Below are 17,135 nucleotides of genomic sequence, written 5' to 3'. Positions count from 1 at the left end.
ATTTATACCCAGACTTTGTCTCCTGTGGGGACCCAAAGCAGCTTATAATGTTCTTCTCTCTTCCACTTTATCCTCTCAAAGCCATGTGAGGTAGAATATGTGCCTTGCCCAAGGTCACCCAGCAAGCCTCCATAGCAGAGTGTTTGTGTGTGTGTGTGTGGGGGGGGGGGGTGTTAATCCCAGTATGGCACTCTAAACATTACACCATACTAGCATTCTATATAAAAACAGACAGGAGGATTATAGAAGCAATTAACTTCCATTTTTTAAAAATCAAGGAATATTGGTAATTTTTTAATTTGCAGTACCCAAGAAATGCTCTGCCTTCCTAGTTGCTTTCCATTTAACTTCACCTTAAGGTGTTAAACCTCAAAATTTAAAGCTAATACATTTATCTGCTTTTCAACTGGCCTGATCCTGAGCTTTTAAGAGCAGCTGGTTACAACGACATTTAGCAAGCGAAGTGTACATGCTAGAAAGGGGGTTGGCCAGCAAAGAGTATGCTTGTGCACTAAATTGTTGCTAAAGGCATCAAAGCAAGGCCAGAAAAAAAGGTAAGATTTCAGCTAGACGCTTGCTCTTTTTTAACATATTAAGTTTCAGAGAGCCAGAATGGTGCAGTGGCTAATATCAGTGCACTCTAACCTGGAAAACCAGGTTAAATTCCCCATCTCTGCACATGAAGCCTGCTGGGTGACTTCTGGCCAGTCAGTTCTCTTAGAACTCTCTCAGCCCACAGAGCCAGGCAATGGCAAACCAGCTCTGAATGTCTCTTGCCTTGAAAACCACGTTTGAACGTCTCTTGCCTTGAAAACCCAACATGGTTGCCATTTATCAGCTGTGACTTGACCTCACTTTCCATCACCACCACCATTTAGCTTCAGCTTATTGAGAGGCAGCCATTCAAGCCATCATTATTATCATTAGAACAATTTATCATTTTGAATATTTTTTTTCAAAATCCTTTTAGCACCTCTACACCTTCCTCACCGAGTCCTCCTTGATTTTAGTCCTACTTGGAGTACATATTGCCATCATTAAAGACAGAAACTGCCCCTGGAGCCTGGAGGCACTGGGACTTAGTGAGCATTTATAACATAGAGAATTTACGAGATTGTAAACTGCACCTTTTGCATTACTGGTTGCTGTGTCCAGAATAAGATGTGGCAGATGTTGATTTTTTTTAAATGAGTAATGCTACCAGTTGAAACAGATAACTCGTCATAGTGAAACTATGTTATGTAAATGCTAGTCTGGTTCATAAGCAAATAGTGTACAACATTTCCTTTTATCTCACATGTGATCAATATCTTGATTGCCTTGGTTGGTAAGTTTTATTCCATAGTTTGGCATTTCAAAAAAAAGAAAGAAAACCAATGCATTTGCTTTTGGCTTTTTGGTTACTTTGGAATGAATACTCTGTGTAATGCCCTGACTAAGCAGTTTGTCTCAATTTCTAATTAACCTGTGCCCACTAGAATAGTAACATGACTAGAGAACTGGTAGTTGAGTGGTATAGAAAGTGACCCAGTGTCTGGCATTCCATCTAAACATAAACATCTTACTCAATGTTCTCAGCTTTTTAAGTGGCCCATATGGTGCTAGAAAGACACTTGACCAACTACTGATTGTTTCGCGTTCACCAGAGGGCTGTCTCTTTCACTTCTGAGAAGTATAAAGATGCACTTGACTATAGCACCACCTACTCTGTTCCTCCCCCCCCCCCCGCAACATCATTGTAGCCATCTTGAGAATGTCTTATGTGATGCAAAATGGCAGTGGTGTCAATTATGGTCATCATTTCTTAAATAGTGTAACTAGCATCTAGACTACACTACAGCATGACAACATGCCCATGATGTTAAAAAGATGGCACCAAACACACCATTTTATAGTTTTATTATAGAAAAAATAGGTCTCTACATTCATAACTTTAAACAAACAATAATGGGGCCACAAATTTGGGTCCACAGACAACATACAAAAAACTGAAGTGCCGCAGTTATTTACATTTATCAAGATATATTTTCCACATAAATTTACAGAAAGCGTACTCACAAACACAGAGAATGTTAAACATTAAGAAAATTAAGGCAACTTTTGAGGACTGACAGTACTAGATAATAATCACGTTCGTTTTTTCCTCTCTCCAGACTGGGGCTAACACATTTTAACTGACACTTATGTTTGCTTGACATGCACTAATTGAATATTAGTCCAGAAAACAATTCAAGACTGAAAGTCTGAAATGCAGAATTTTTTTTCACACATTCAGGATTTTTCTAGAAGACAGTTTAATCCATCTCTTAAAGCCCACACTTAAAACCAGTAAAGTCAAATGTTACTTATTTAGTTGGCTTCAGTGATGTTTAGATTAAAAATAAAACCAGTTTTGGTGCAATAACTCCTTTCGTTATCCCAGGGCAGGGGTCTGCAACCTGCTACTCTCCAGATGTTCATGGACTACAATTCCCACCAGCCCCTGATGGGAATTGTAGTCCATTAACATCTGGAGAGCTGCAGGTTGCAGACCCCTGTCCCAGGTCATGTGCTGCAGCTCACCATGAATCCTAGAAAGCACCATTCTGAAATAGGGCTCAGGATGGGGACTGAAATAAACCTTCTGAAATGTTTCTAAATCTGGAGGAATGAAAAAACCCAGCAGAGTCATACTACATATTACTCCTGAGATTACTTGCATAATTGTACTGAAATAAAAAGCAGAATTCAAGAGAGTGGCTCGGAATAGCAAAATGATAACTTTGCAGTACAAGACGACTGACAGACAAGACTTGAAACGTACATTCAGGCAGTCATCCATGAATAGATAGGTCAACAAACTTTCTAACAATCAGTGCTGTGTTTTAATGTCAAGACATAAATTTGGCATATAAATGCAGTTATGCATATGTACAAAGTAAGTAAGAGTCATTTTAAAGGTAAGAATGGCTATGTTGGTATCATGTCAATAGTTTTTTTTTGATAAAATGTGGGTCATTTCCCCACAGATTTCTCTTTTCTGCTTTCCCCATATCTTTCTCATCTTTCTCCTGGCTATCAGGGGTGTACAAAAAAAGCAGATCCTCTAAGAAATCTGTATAACGAACGCGAAAACAAAGAGGATTCTAAATAATAAGCATGAAAAAAACATATCCTAGCAATCTTCATACATTCACATAGATCAGTGTACAACAACCGTAATAATTATATATATTAAATTTCAAAAATTATATATATCAAATTACAAAAACCATACGAATTCAATACACATCAATATACAAGAACTGGAATTATACCAAAAGAGGTTGAAAGAACTAGAAGAGAAGAATTTATGGCACAATTTGGCTTTTCCCCTCTTCTTCCTTGGGAATTTTTGAGGTACTTTTAAGATGAAACAGCTGTTTTCTAATCTTTATTACTGTTGCATAAGTATCTGGGTTTTTCTCACCCATGAATCAATGAGATGGTCATCTGAATATAAAGCTATCAATTCTGATAAAGTATTCAAGACAATCTTTGAGCTCAGGGCATTTGTGATATATGGTTCTCATATATAGACTCGGGTTTGAGTCTTTATTTTTTATTTGATATATATGTTGCGTATTATGATATTATGGTTGCGTATTGATCTATGAAATGTTATGAAGATTGCCCTTTTCAGCCATTACTTTTTTTGTGCTCCTACCTTGTTTGTCTCCTGCAATCACCACTGTGCATGAACGGAGCACCACCAGTATTTTAATCTTTGGTAAGCGCAAATTCAACAAAGTTGGGTTAAAGCTGGGGTCTCTGATAAAACAAATCAAAGCTGAAAAATATCCACATGCCCTATTGACCCAAGATGGCAATGGCACTGTGCTCTCTCCCAGTATTTAACATGGGAGTGCCAAAAATGTAATAAATAAAAATGGCTAAACCCTATTAAGAAATGCTAGAATATTCCATAAAAAGTGTTACACTTAATTGGAAAACTGGGATAAAAACTGAAAATAAAATTGACCCAGGAGCTACTCTCAAATTTCGAATCACCTTCCCTTGAAAGTAGCACTGTGATATTTGAGTTACCTACACTGAGCACTCTATTGCATTTGTGAGCAGAGCGTCTATGTGGGTACTGCACAAGTCACATGTTTGCAGGAAGTGTTCTCTGAAATACCCTACTACGGGATACAAATTAAGGGTCATTTCAGAAACAGCATTTAATATTTAAATAAATTCAACAAGTCTACACATGTAAGAATTCTTTATTCACCTAGCTTTTCCGAATACGATCCTGTAAGATGAAGGGCTGACCAGTGTGCGGATACTGCTTTTTTATTGGCTTCATACCTGGGCAGAAGTTGACATGCAGAAATTAAAGTGGAAATTTGCCCATAAGACTTTCTCTAAGACTAGAAAGATTTCATCTGTTCAATGTTGTCTTATATACTGGGTGTCTCACAGAAGGGAACTGGAGGAATGGCTTGGATCTTAGGCTTGCCTTCTACTTTCACTATATTCTTCTCTGTCATGGAGCCAGTCCTCTACTGGGAGCTTCCATTCATGGAGGAAAAGCATCTTTCAGTGAACTGAAAAGGAGCAAGTGCCAGGGGAGGGGGTGTTCAGTAGATGACCACCTCTATTATGGAAGAACATAAACAGAGAGCAAGGCTTAGGAGCCAAACCATGAGCTACAATTCCCACATGAATTGTAACAATTTTCCTGCCGGGGCTGGGGCGGGGTGTGTGTGTGAAACAGGTAGAAATCAGCTGATGAAGTTTTCCCTTCACCACCACAAATCAAGGCCTCTCAGTACTAAAAAAGATTTTTGCCTGTTATAGCGCGGCTGCGCCTCACACGCGGCCGCCATTGCAGGAGGGGAGGCCCGGCAGAGAAGCCGTCTGTTTGGCACCGGGTCGAAGAGTCGACATTGGAGCCCTTTTTGCGCCTGTGCGCCCGTTCTGGCACATGTGCAGTCGGCCGCCAGGAAGTCATCTTGCCCAGAGAAGGGCAAGATTGACGTGCCTGTTATATAGCTGTTAAAATCTAATGAGCCCTGCCATAAAGTAAACTGGCATCTAGATCCTTCACAATACTTTCTTGGGAAATGTTAATTATCCAGACCCAGAGTGTCCTTCGTTTGAAATATGGTTTTTCTGTCCCTTGACAATCAGCAGCCGAAGATTATACACAATGTCATACTGTTCTTTTAACTGCTGCACTTAACCTGGGAAGCAAGGACAGAGAGAAAAGAAAAAGTCGCAGCACTTATGCAAAAATTCTGAGTGAAGCTTTAGTAAGAATTCTGTGGTCAGACTGGTTATTTTGGCACTATCACATTAATCCATATACCCAAGAATATGATTTTAAAGATCACCTGAATTTCAAAGCTCTCCCCTCACAGAAATCAGCATAGCCATGAAACAGTGCAATATGGGTCAATATTTTGTTCTTAACACTGCATAATACTATCAAGTACGCTTAACTTTCTGTAATACAAATATCCATTGAAATACAACATTAGGTCTCTTGGTCCTTGAACAGCTCCAAAGATCGAAGTCTGGCTAACCCTCCATACTGTAGTTGCAGTTCTTTGGTTGCCTGGCCTGGGACACCAACCAGATAGGAGCAACAAAGAGAGTCAGCTGTAGGGCACTGAGTGGGTCAAATTTTCTCCTGCTTTGAAGCTGTTAATATCTATTTATTAGATTTTATCTGGGGCAATATCACAGTATAGGTTTTATTAATTTTATATCCCAATTAAAATTTGACAGCAGGTATGGAAATATGAAGATAAATTACGCCAACGGTTCAACATTTAAACATCATCTCAGCTTTCCCTGGAACTAACTTCAGCCTTGTGCTGACACATGATTGCAGCACAGAACCGGGGTGGGGTGCTTTCTCTTAACACACAAAACCAGATCAGATGATTACCTATTCTCATAATGTTATTAACTATTAGCTGCTTGCAATTAACATCCTAGGTATTGCAAACGTTAAAAACTACATGTTCTGGGGCCTCCAGAGTATGTTTTCAGCAACTACTGCAGCCTCTTGGAAAGTTCTGCATTAACACATTCATGCAGAAACACACACTAGGTGACCCGGGCCAGTTACATTCTTTTGACCTAACCTACCTCAAAGGATTATTGTGAGGATAAAATAGAAAGAACCATGCACACCACCCAAAGCTCCCTAGAGTAAATGAAGAAAGCTATAAAAAAAATAAACTACCTAATGATACTGACCTGAACAAAACAGAAAAAATGTAGCCGTTTTAGAGCAATTAGAAAGTGTTAGCAGACCATTATATTGCAGAAACTCAACTGCTTTATCTGCAGTTTTGTTAATAAAGATGGAATCTGTTTCTGTAATATGAACTTTTAATGAGAAAAGATTCAGATTATTAGCATCTGGCCATCAATGTTATTTCCATTTGCTTTAGAGCAAGCAACAGAGATGCTAGTACATATACTTATATCCACCTTTTCTCCATAATGGGACCCAAGGGAGCTTATAACATTTTTCCCTCCTCCATTTTATCCTCACAATCATCACCCTGTAAGGTAGGTTAGGTTCAAAGAGACCAATTAGTTCAAGGACACACTGCGAGCTTACATAGCAAGGGGGGGGGGATCTGAATCTGGGGCTCCCAGATGATACTCTAACTGCTTCACCACTTTGGCTCTCTCAGGTCATGGAGGCGTTGGCTTTTTGGAAATGTTACTGCACTCTGCCATCTTCTAAACAAAATGCATGATACCTGTTGTAAACTACCCAGAGAGCTTTGGCTACGGGCGGTATAGAAATGAAATAAATAATAATAATATTCTACCCTACAGTGCTCTCTTCATTCAGAGGCCCAATGTGCTTTAATTTCTCTAACCCTTCTATCTGTTCTCCTATCTGAACAATGGGACGGAAAGTTTCCAAAGGCCTGGGGGGTTAACTAATAATCAGATTATGACCAATCAGAAACACAAACTAGTTACTGAACAGTCTGTTTTCTTGTCAGTTAACATATTCAGTTAAGTGCATTGGTTCTTGCCATTCAAATATTAACAGTCACGGCAGGGACATTCTGCTACATTTATTACACTTGGGAGACATGCATGGTATGGCTTCCATATGCTTCTTCTTAAATATCTTGACCCCTATAAACATTAAAAACAGTCCCAAATAAAAAAAACACACAAAAACTCAATATTGGCAAAGACTGTACTTGTTCTTCCATTCTTATTCTTCTGTTAAGTTGATCACAATGTTCTGGTCTATGAGTTCCTTCAAAAGCCTTTGTTCAGCAACAATATCATGGTACCCATTCTGTGTGAAATAAAAACCATACAGACTTTAGTGATGAATGAATGGAGCAAACTGGGGTGTCCCCTAATGCTGGAAAATTAGGGATCCCCCCAATCCACTATATTCATTAATTAAACTTTCAAAAGCATCAATTTCTGTCCCTCAGGCTACTGCATTTCTGAACAGAAGACAATTGAGGACAGTTCATTTAATTAATCATGTATCTGTGGCCTGACCTGCAGAAGCAGTACCAGATAGGAGTAACCTGTCATAATGACTTATGCAGAGACTTCTGTAACTGGAAATACAAGCAAATATACAACAGAGTCGTGTAGGCAACTTGTTTCTTAGTTAACTGTTCAGTTGCAAACTATATTTCACGCTCTTACAGGACACGAGGGCAACTAAGTTGGGTGCATACTCATAATCGTTGTGTGGGGAATGATTCAGCAAGACTGTGAGGTACGCTTGTTTGTATGTAGCAGGAGTGTTTGTCCATTAAGTTAGATAAGAACAGGTGTGCCAACCAGGACTGAAAAAACAAGCAGTTAATCCGAAGTGTCCATGTAAATTGTCTTGGCCATGAACTCAGAGCTCAGTTTCTCAGTCCCAGCATGGCAATATGAAAAGAGGAATACTGACCTACCTTACAGGTTTATTGTAAAGATTACAAGACGAGAATGAATGTAAATTGCTCTGAACACGCCAAAACACAATCCTTGCAGTTTTTAAATTTTCCAATTGACAAAAAGCGGAGCCCAGCTGCAGAGAGTAACCCTTCAAACTTTTATCAAATAGTGCCAGTAGTGCCTATGTTTGTCATTATGCTGAAATGGAGGATATCTTAGCATTTAGAATATGGCAAAATCTCTGCCCAAGATATTGCTCATTGAAACCTATTCACAGTGACAATACATGTCACATGCAATGTGTTCTGGTTTAGGTGTACAATTAAAACATCTCTTGGTTGTACTGTAATTAATAAAATGGCCTCAAAACTATAATGGAGCAATCTATTGAAAGTAAAAATAAAGTAGCTCTCCCCTCTTCTCACCAGTTTTCTAGAAAAAGAAATTATGATCTAGCCATTGGGCTAAATCCAATGGAAAATTTCCATTAACTTAACATTTATTGATTATTTCTTCAGGTTGCAGCCCTCCAACCTTCCCCCGTCCTCCGCCGTTCCCTTTTCCTCAGGAGCAGTATTTTGGGGAACATTAAAACTCTAATGGGAAGTGTAAATCCTTTTCATCAGTGGAGATTTTCTGCAGGAACCAAGCCATCACCCAGAAAAGAAAGCAACACAAAACAGCACTGTACCTGAATCATCAGAGACATAGTGTCATTGCCATAATAGTGTAAGGCGCTGTTTCGGTCAGTGAAGTTGTACTTGAAGCCTGCCAGGTGGACTTCATTGCACATATGTAATGCAAAAGTAATAGCAATCAACCCTGTCGTGGGATGCTTTGGTTTCTAAAAACAAAAACAAAAGTACAAACCTTACCAAAAAAATGTTTCATTTGCAAATACTCCAAAACAGGGGAAATTATTTCTCTTATGAACAATGTGTCAAAGCGAAGGCTTATCTGGTGAACCAGATGTGTTTCCACACTCCTACATTCCCGCAGGGTGACCTTGAGCTAGTCACAGTTCTTCAGAACTTTCTCAGTCCCACCTACCTCACAAGGTGTCTGCTGAAGGGAGGGGAAGGGAAAGGAGTTTGTAAGCCACCTTGAGTCTCCTTGTAGGAGAGAAAGGTGGTCTATAAATCCAAACTCCTCCTCCTCCTCCTCCTCTTCTTATATCAAACAGATTTTTTAAAGCCCAAATTTGGCTACAGAAACAATAGTAAATGCAAATTTAACATGTACTTGAAACTCCAATTATACTACCCCAGTTAAAAGAAAGGACCACTCAGTCACTCCCTTATCAATATTGTTATGAATAAAATTGGAGTTGTGAGAAATCCATAAGTAATTAATATTATAATGTAGCAAACAGAAAAAGGGAACTTGCTTTAAAAACACGTTTGCAGAAGTATTTGTAATAAGCTTGCTGAATACCGTGAATACCGTGACCTTAAATATGAGCTGAGTTGCATCTCAGACCTCAGATTGACTGGGCTTTCGGGTCCGGTTGATCTCCTTCTGCAGAAGTGACCAATACATGCTACCTGCTGTTATCTGATCGTATGTGAGTATTATTGAAAGGGAATACTTGAATTATTCTCATAACAATTTTACACTTAGGACAATCTCCACATGGACCACCACATTAGTCATTAGAGTAATTTGAACACGGTGGGTTGGGAACCTCATTGGTAAAAATCTGAATTGTCAGCTTGGGGAAATAATTCTTCCAGGTAAATATTGAAATATAGAAAGGGAAAAAATAAGGGGGGGGGGAGAGAAAGTATGGAAGGCAAAGTTGAAGCTGACTTATGGTGCCCCCTTAAGTTTTCAAAGCAAGAAATGAACACATGTGATTTGTTAGTTCCTACCACTGCACAGGAACCTGGGACTTCCTTGGTGGTCTCTCATCCAAGCACTAAGCAGGACTGAATCCTGCTGGGCTTCTGAGATTCGATAAGGCAGAGCTAGCCTGGGCCACCTAAGCCAGGGCAAATCTCACATCAATATGGCTAATAGTGAAAAATATCTAAATAGAATATATAAAGCCACTTTTTTTGAGTCAGATTATGGAAGCTGCTCTTCACAGTTTCAGACACAGTAAAACAAAGTGGCATCTTGAAGGTTTCACTATCCCTCCACCTCGAATTAGTATTTAATAGGTTTAAAGATAAAAGTAGTCCCCTGTGTGAATATCAGGTCATTACTGACCCATGGCATAACATCATATCATGATATTTATCAGGCAGACTTTGTTTACAGGCTGGTTTGTCCTTGCCTTCCTCAGTCACCTACAGCTAACCCCCAGCAAGCTGGGTGAAAAGTTGAATCAACCTTGAGTCAGCTACCTGAAACCAACTTCTGTCAGGATGGAACTCAGGTCATGAGCAGAGTTTTCACTGCAGTACTGCAATTCACCCCTCTGAGTCCTGGGGCTCCTTACTGCTAGAGAATGTCCGGTCAATGCTGGTATAGAGTGGCCTCAGGCTACATTGCAATCTTCCTTCTGGTCCTGCTGAGGTACTCATCAGGCCCAGGCACTCATCAGACAGACTCAGTCACAGATCTGCCTGTCTTGTTCAAGACCAGGGGTAGGGAACCTGCGGCTCTCCAGATGTTCAGGAACTACAATTCCCATCAGCCTCTGTCAGCATGGCCAATTGGCCATGCTGGTAGGGGCTGATGGGAATTGTAGTTCCTGAACATCTGGAGAGCCGCAGGTTCCCTACCCCTGTTCTAGACCATCTGGGCTCTTTCTCCTGCTTTCTCCTTGATGGCAAGTCCTCCTTGTCTACAGCCTCTCTTCAGTTATTAAAAGGCCTCAGCTGATAGCTGCTGAAACTTGATGCTGGCTCTGGAATCCAGCCTTTAGGGGTCCCCTCAAGTATCCCTCCTTGAGCTTGAAACCTCTTCCTTAGTGACCTTTTAACTTGTACTTGTTGCGTCCACTTTTTTACCCTTTAATGTGAATATGTTAAACAACTTTCAACACTAAGTTTGCTGAGGGGCAAAATTTGAAAGCTTGCATTGCAGTTTGACAATAATCACAGGTGTTTATTATCCGCACTGCGCTGACCCAGCACGCCGTGGTAGAAACGTTGGGGCGTAACGGACCTCACGACCTTCTGGTCGCACCGCGCCCCCACTCCTCATCCCCCCCCTATGAGGTCACCGGGTCATGAACATGTCTGGCTCAGTGCGCAGCCGGTGGCGCAGGGACAATGGTCTTGCACCCCAGGTGAGGATTGAGGCTCAGACGCTTACGCCCTTCATCTCGACGTAGCCAGGCGGAGATAATGCGCATCACATGATGATCTCCAGGTCTCCGGTCTCCCGCTCATCTCCCTACCCACCTCCTTTGCACGCCTTACCACAATGAAAACCTGCGCAAAGGTGCCGAGAGACCAGCACAGAGAGAGTTGTCCAGGATCGCGAAATCCCGCTTCCTGTTGCTGACGCTCTCCACCAGATGAAAACCTCCTCAGCGTCTACCACGGCCCCTAGCTTGATTCCTTAGCGGCGATTCCCTGCAGGGGATGACTACAAGCTGGTGCCGAAAACCCGGGAGTCTCGCAGACCTCCACCCTGCTCCACTGTCACGGCCTGGGGAAGGGTATTGCGCGATGCCGAAGTCCGCTGGATCGGCGCGTGATCCAGGGACCACCCGTTTCGGGTATACAGCTTCTGTCCCTCTGGATCGGCGCATCCAGAGACACAGCGTCCTAGGGACACTCTCTCGTCCGGGACGGAACACCGGTGAGTATGCCAGAGCTTGCAAAAGCAGGAACGCTTATGAGCAAGCATCGTTGACGAAGCCTGAAAGCGTTAGCCGAAAATCACGAGCTGCAGGAGTCCCCGTAAAGAGAAGGGAGCTGCGCAAATTGGTTGAGGAGATTGGGAAGCTCAGTGTCCATGGTACCCAGAGGGGGGGACATTGAATCTTAAGGACGATGGGGAAAACATCGGAACACTCTTTCGCACCCAGACGCCGTCGCGCGCCCGATGTCACTGCTATACTGACCGATGGAGACAATGTTATGTCGCCATCAGCCTGCAGAACCCTATAGGCTTAAACCCCTTGCTGTAGAGCGTAGCCTCGCTTCGATCTTTCACCTTCAATTTCAACCCCGGAATTTTTCTCTCTTATCCGCTAAATTGGACGCCTGTCCTCCTTCCTGCCCCCCTTGCTCCTCTCAGCAGCCATTTCAAATTCTCCCGCCGGGCTCAGCCGCCTCCCCTTGCTCCGCCACTTTCATTTCTCCAAAGCCACCGCACCTCTCCGTCCAGCGCCACGTAATGGCGCGGGTTTGCAAAACTCTCGCCAGGCGTTATTAGCCACGATCTGCAAAGGAAAGAAACCCTGACGGAAGAGCGATGCCGACCTATCTTCCTCGCATTGTGCCCCGTCCCATTCTTCACGGATACCGAGGGGGAGGATGGCGTTGTTCGGCGGGTTGTCGAATTACCGCAGCTCACTTAAGCTATAACATCCTCACTGAGCTCCGCCAAAGCGATGCGGGGCGATAAGGAGTCACTCAGCCCCTTATGTGAGAGTGCATGCTAGAGGCGGTCGCGAGGAATCACTTAATGGTTCCGGACGCACTGGAAGACCACCTTCCGTGATGCTCCTGAGCCCTGCACAATTTGTGATCTGGGAGAGCGAGTTCCGCCAGCAATGCTTTAGCAGGGCAGCCGCCTCCCGGGCGGCGCCTCTACACCGCCAAGCACAGCTTCTGACGGCCGATGCCTTCAGTAACCTTGCTAACAATCAGATTGTCCTCCGCCGGTGGCCACCCTTACGGTGCGCCTCTGGAATGCAGCCTACAAAGAGCGTTTTTTGAAATTTCCCAATCCCGGACAGCCACCCCAAAGTTTTTCTAGCACCCGGCAAGGAAGCCTCAAAGGAAGCCCTGCATCTGCTTTGAGTTTGTGAACAGGCTCCAGGAGGCTCCTCCAAGAGAGCAGGTTGACAACGAGGGAGGCCCAGGGCCGAACTCCTTAAGCGCCTTTGCCAAAGGAGAGAACGCCTCGCTTGGAAGTGCCGCAAAAGCGATCACAGGCCTAGGAAGGAACCCCGGAAAGCTGGCCGACGCATGCTCAAAAGCTTGCCAGGATATCGGGTCTTTTAAGCCCATCAAGCCAGCCTTTCTAGCCGCCCGCCCTCTCCGCTGCCTTTGAGACAGCCCCGAGAGGCGGAAGTGTCTCAATTCGCGGCAAACCAGGACCATTTCCGAGGAATTGTAGGCTGCCCGGCGGGGGGGCCACCACAACCCTGGCCGGAGGAGGGTCTCTCCCTCAGAGTGGGCGCTAAGGCCCCCAGAGAAAGTTCTAAGACCCGGGGGCTCCCAATGCCTGGGCTGGGGAGGCTTCCGCACCCGGGACATCTCCCCAGCCCGGAACCAAGATCCGCACCTCAAACCCTTCCCCGGAGCTCCCCCATGAGATCTTCAGCTGCCCCAGCTCAGTATAGTGATCCCATCCCCACCGGAGTAGACCTCATTGGGCTGGTCTTGCGCCAGCTTGCTCCCTCCCTAACGTCCTACACTTCCTGCTCTGCCTAACCCCTTCTACTTCCAAAGTCACTTGCATGCCTCCGCCAGTGCCCCAGAGTGTACGCATTTCAAAAAATCTCTGCAGAGTCCACAGTCACTGAATTGCAACAGAAGGAAATGCTGGCAGCGGAAGAGAACGCCAACATTCTGGCACTATGCCCAGTCCGTCTCATTATCCAAAGAGGACTGCCATTTTGAACTCCCTCCCTCCAGAATGCCCCATAGCCAATCTGGGACCCAATGAAGAGGCATGGAAAGGGGAAGATGCTTTCGCACAATGGCCTTAAGCCAAGAAGTCCTTCTGTGAAGAAGAAGCCCCCTTGGCCCTCTCCAGCTGCTTAAGGTTCAAACCTAGATCTCATAGCCTCTGAGCCTGTGCAAAGCTCCTTCTAAGCTCCAAAGTCTCCCAGTGGCAGCAAAATCGTCAGCACCTCCTAGAGAGAGGAGCAAAATCTCCAAATCAGAGTTGCAATCCCTCCTCTGGGTTACTTTATATGTTGCTCTGTATGCCTCATGTCTTATGTTCTGTATGTCTTGCCCCCCTTTTCAAGAGAGACCCTAAAGTTTTCCCCTCATAGGGGGGATTTTTCCATTAGCTTCTAAGCTATGCTCTTGTGCTTCAATTAAAGTTTTTTCTCCTTCTGATTTCATGTGTGTGCCAATGCGGCTTTGAAAGGCTTCGCCCATTACAGCATCCGGGCCTTAGCAAAGCGGGACACAGCTTCGTCAAGATGCGTGTTCCCCAGGATACCCGATGGGACCTGCTTCAAGCACGCCTTCCATCTTAGTTTAAACCTTCAAAACTTTTCTTTCAAACCTCTCGCTTTGAGAACCTTTTCTCCTTAGTCCATCTGAGCCTACACTGCCACATTGGCCATTGGCGTAGAGTTTACATATGAAGCCAAAATCATTTTCATGCTCCCACATTCTCTGCTGAGCGCTCCCTGGCTAGTCACAGTGCCAAGGGGGGTCTCTCAGCCACACCTATCTTACACAGCCTCCGCTGTGAAGGTAGGAAGCGAGCTCAAACCGGCCAAAGTCCCCTTACGGGAGGGGAAGGTAGAGCTGACTTCCAACCCTTCCCCCCCCCCTGCCTTCCTTTCTGCACACCCTCCCTCTTTCTAATGGGCTGGCACCCCACCTCTAGATCTAGGATCTGATAAAGGGTTTTTTGCAAACCCCTCTCAATTTGCTCCTGTGATCAAACCTCAAGCCCAGGAACTGTTTTCTTTGCATCTTCTCTATATCTTTCCTATAGATGCTATATTACGATATGACTATAATTGTGAATTGTTCAAGTTGCTTTGCAAAAAACCCACACCTTAGACGGTGATTGGGATTGTTTTACAAACAAACATCCGACCTGGATATGACCTCTCCCTTCTCCTAAGCCGGGCAATTCCCTGCCTTGTATCTCTTAACGCCTTTGAATGTTGCAAGTGATCGTTGTCGGAATGGGCCAACTAAGCCCTAGCGAAAGCTTGGCCCAAAACAAGCGAAAGAAAGGGGAGGAGTCCCCCCCCCCCTATCACGACCCAATCAAGGTCTCATCCAGCCAGACCATATCCAAAGTACTCTTCTCTATTCTCTATCTATCAAAATTGCCCGCCCCACTCAGGGCTCGGGCTTTCCATCGTCATCTATAAGGACTAACTCAGCCAGCACGCAAAAACCCTGTGGGACAAGCGTTGCTTCTCTTTTCTCTTCCATACAGGAGTCCAGCTCGCCATCCCAGCCCAGCCCCATCCCGGAGATTGAGAGGGGCCTCCCTGGAGGATCGACCTCGCCGCCCTGTCGAGAGGGCCCGATTGCCCCCCAGCCTGGGCCGAGATGGGAGGGATCTCTCTGGAGCCAGCACACCCATTCTTCCACAAGGATCACAGCCCCCGCTGGGGCCACCCCCCTGGGGGGAACGGCAGCCTGGGCCAGCTGTGGCTCAGAGGTTGATGCCGCGTGTTGCTGCTCCTCATCTACAATCGCTATTCTCTCTCCCTCTCTGCCGCCCCCTGGCTGAAGCTTGGAGTTGCAGCCAGGGACATTCCTGATAGATTAACCCTTGGAACTCTCCGCTGTTCTCAGCCGCTTGAATATTGTTGGAACACGCCTTCTCTCACAACCTTGCTCGTGAGAATCACTGAACCTGCAATGCTAAAGACTATCAGTAGCTCTCCCTACGCTCTTGAGAAATCCATGGACTCTAACGCCATCGCTCTGTAGCTTTGGTAGTCAAACAGCAAGAGCCATGCATTGGACAATTATGCAACCACGGGTTGCCCTCCTTCCGCACATCATCCAGCCTATGTATCGTTTAGCCATGTTTTATTGCTTACTGTGAACCAACTATTGCTGAAGTTATTGCATGCCTTAATTTTAGAAGTTATGTTATTTGTTGTTATTGCATCACCAAGGTTGTGAGAATGTACATAATATGTGTTGTTTTAATCTTTCTGATAATTCCCAATTGATCCATATGAAAGTACGTGAGCTGCAAGAAGTTGTATCTAATCTGAAATATGATGTTTTGCCCCATTGGTGGTCAGCCCTCTGGAGCTGGCTGCCGGGAGGATGGTTAAGTGCTATTGTGCAGCTCTGCATTGGTTTAATTGTGTGCCTCGTTATCGGATCTTGCTTCGTTCAGTGTGTGTCTAATATTGCCTGTAACGGGTGTAAGAAGCCCCTCGAATTTCCCTTACCCCGCAACCAAGTTCTAATGTTACACAAGCAGCTTGGTCAGCTTGACCAGACGGCGGAGGAGACAAGCGTCCCTTTAAATCACCCCTTAGCATTTCGGTCCCCCTTCTAAAATGTAAAAAAGGAGGAGATGTAGTAATGCACTGCTGACCCAGCAGCGCCGTGGTAGAACGTTGGGACGCCAACGGACCTACGGCCTTCTGGTCGCACCGCACCCCCACTCCTCATCCCCTATGAGTCACGGGTCATGAACTGTCTGGCTCAGTCACCGGGCGCAGGGACAATGGTCTTGCCCCCAGGTGAGGATTAGGCTCAGACACTTACGCTCCTCTCCGCACGTAGCCAGGTGAGATCATGCATCACATGATGATCTCCAGGTCTCCCGGTCTCCCGCTCATCTCCCTACCCACCTCCTTTACACGCCCACAATGAAACCCTAATAAAAGGTGCCAGAGACCAGCACAGAGAGAGTTGTCAGGATCACGAAATCCCGCGCTTCCTGTTGCTGACGCTCTCCACCAGATGAAACCTCCTCCGCGTCTCGCCTATTCCTTAGCGACGACCCTGCGGGGATGACTACACACAGGTACTTTTCAGTTACAACAAAATTACAGAATCAGAAAAAAGTAAATGGCAAAAATTAGTCCCTTCTTGGTGAAGCCTGAATCTAATAGTTCAAACAGAATCAATTCACTGATGTGATAGCCTCCTTTACACCCAACTCACATTCTGGAAGGAGATGCCTGACTGAAAAGACAGTGGCATAATTCTCACTTAGCTGAAAGCTTAAGTGGGAATTAAAGTAAAATGGTTAATGTTGAGGAAAATAACATTAAGATATATTTTAAAGGTAATGTAACATAACATAGCATACAATGTAAGTAACAAATCATATATCTAGATGTTAAATTCATTAACTATGATGTCTATAATGCAACATTAATGAAATTATTTTAAAAAATTAAAAAGTGAAACAAA

At 44.4% G+C, this 17,135-nt stretch overlaps 1 protein-coding gene across 2 annotated transcripts in view; it reads right to left on the bottom strand.

Moving 5' to 3' along the window:
* Window positions 1-1,882: 1,882 nt before the first annotated feature.
* Window positions 1,883-17,135, bottom strand: part of ST3GAL6 (ST3 beta-galactoside alpha-2,3-sialyltransferase 6) — a 69,935-nt gene continuing 54,682 nt past the window's right edge. Inside the window, exons 9-11 of one of the 2 annotated variants that reach the window (XM_048493961.1) lie at window positions 8,606-8,758; window positions 7,206-7,306; window positions 1,883-5,207 (exon numbers count right to left, since the gene is read on the bottom strand). In XM_048493961.1, the coding sequence (XP_048349918.1) occupies window positions 7,220-7,306; window positions 8,606-8,758 (240 nt within the window). In that variant the 3' untranslated portion in view covers window positions 1,883-5,207; window positions 7,206-7,219. Of the gene's footprint in view, window positions 7,307-8,605; window positions 8,759-17,135 lie in introns of both variants that reach the window. The other variant, XM_048493960.1, reaches the window with a different exon arrangement.

Source organism: Sphaerodactylus townsendi, linkage group LG04 (genome assembly GCF_021028975.2).
Source record: "Sphaerodactylus townsendi isolate TG3544 linkage group LG04, MPM_Stown_v2.3, whole genome shotgun sequence".
Taxonomy (NCBI): Eukaryota; Metazoa; Chordata; class Lepidosauria; order Squamata; family Sphaerodactylidae; genus Sphaerodactylus; species Sphaerodactylus townsendi.
This window is presented reverse-complemented; position numbering and strand designations above follow the sequence as displayed.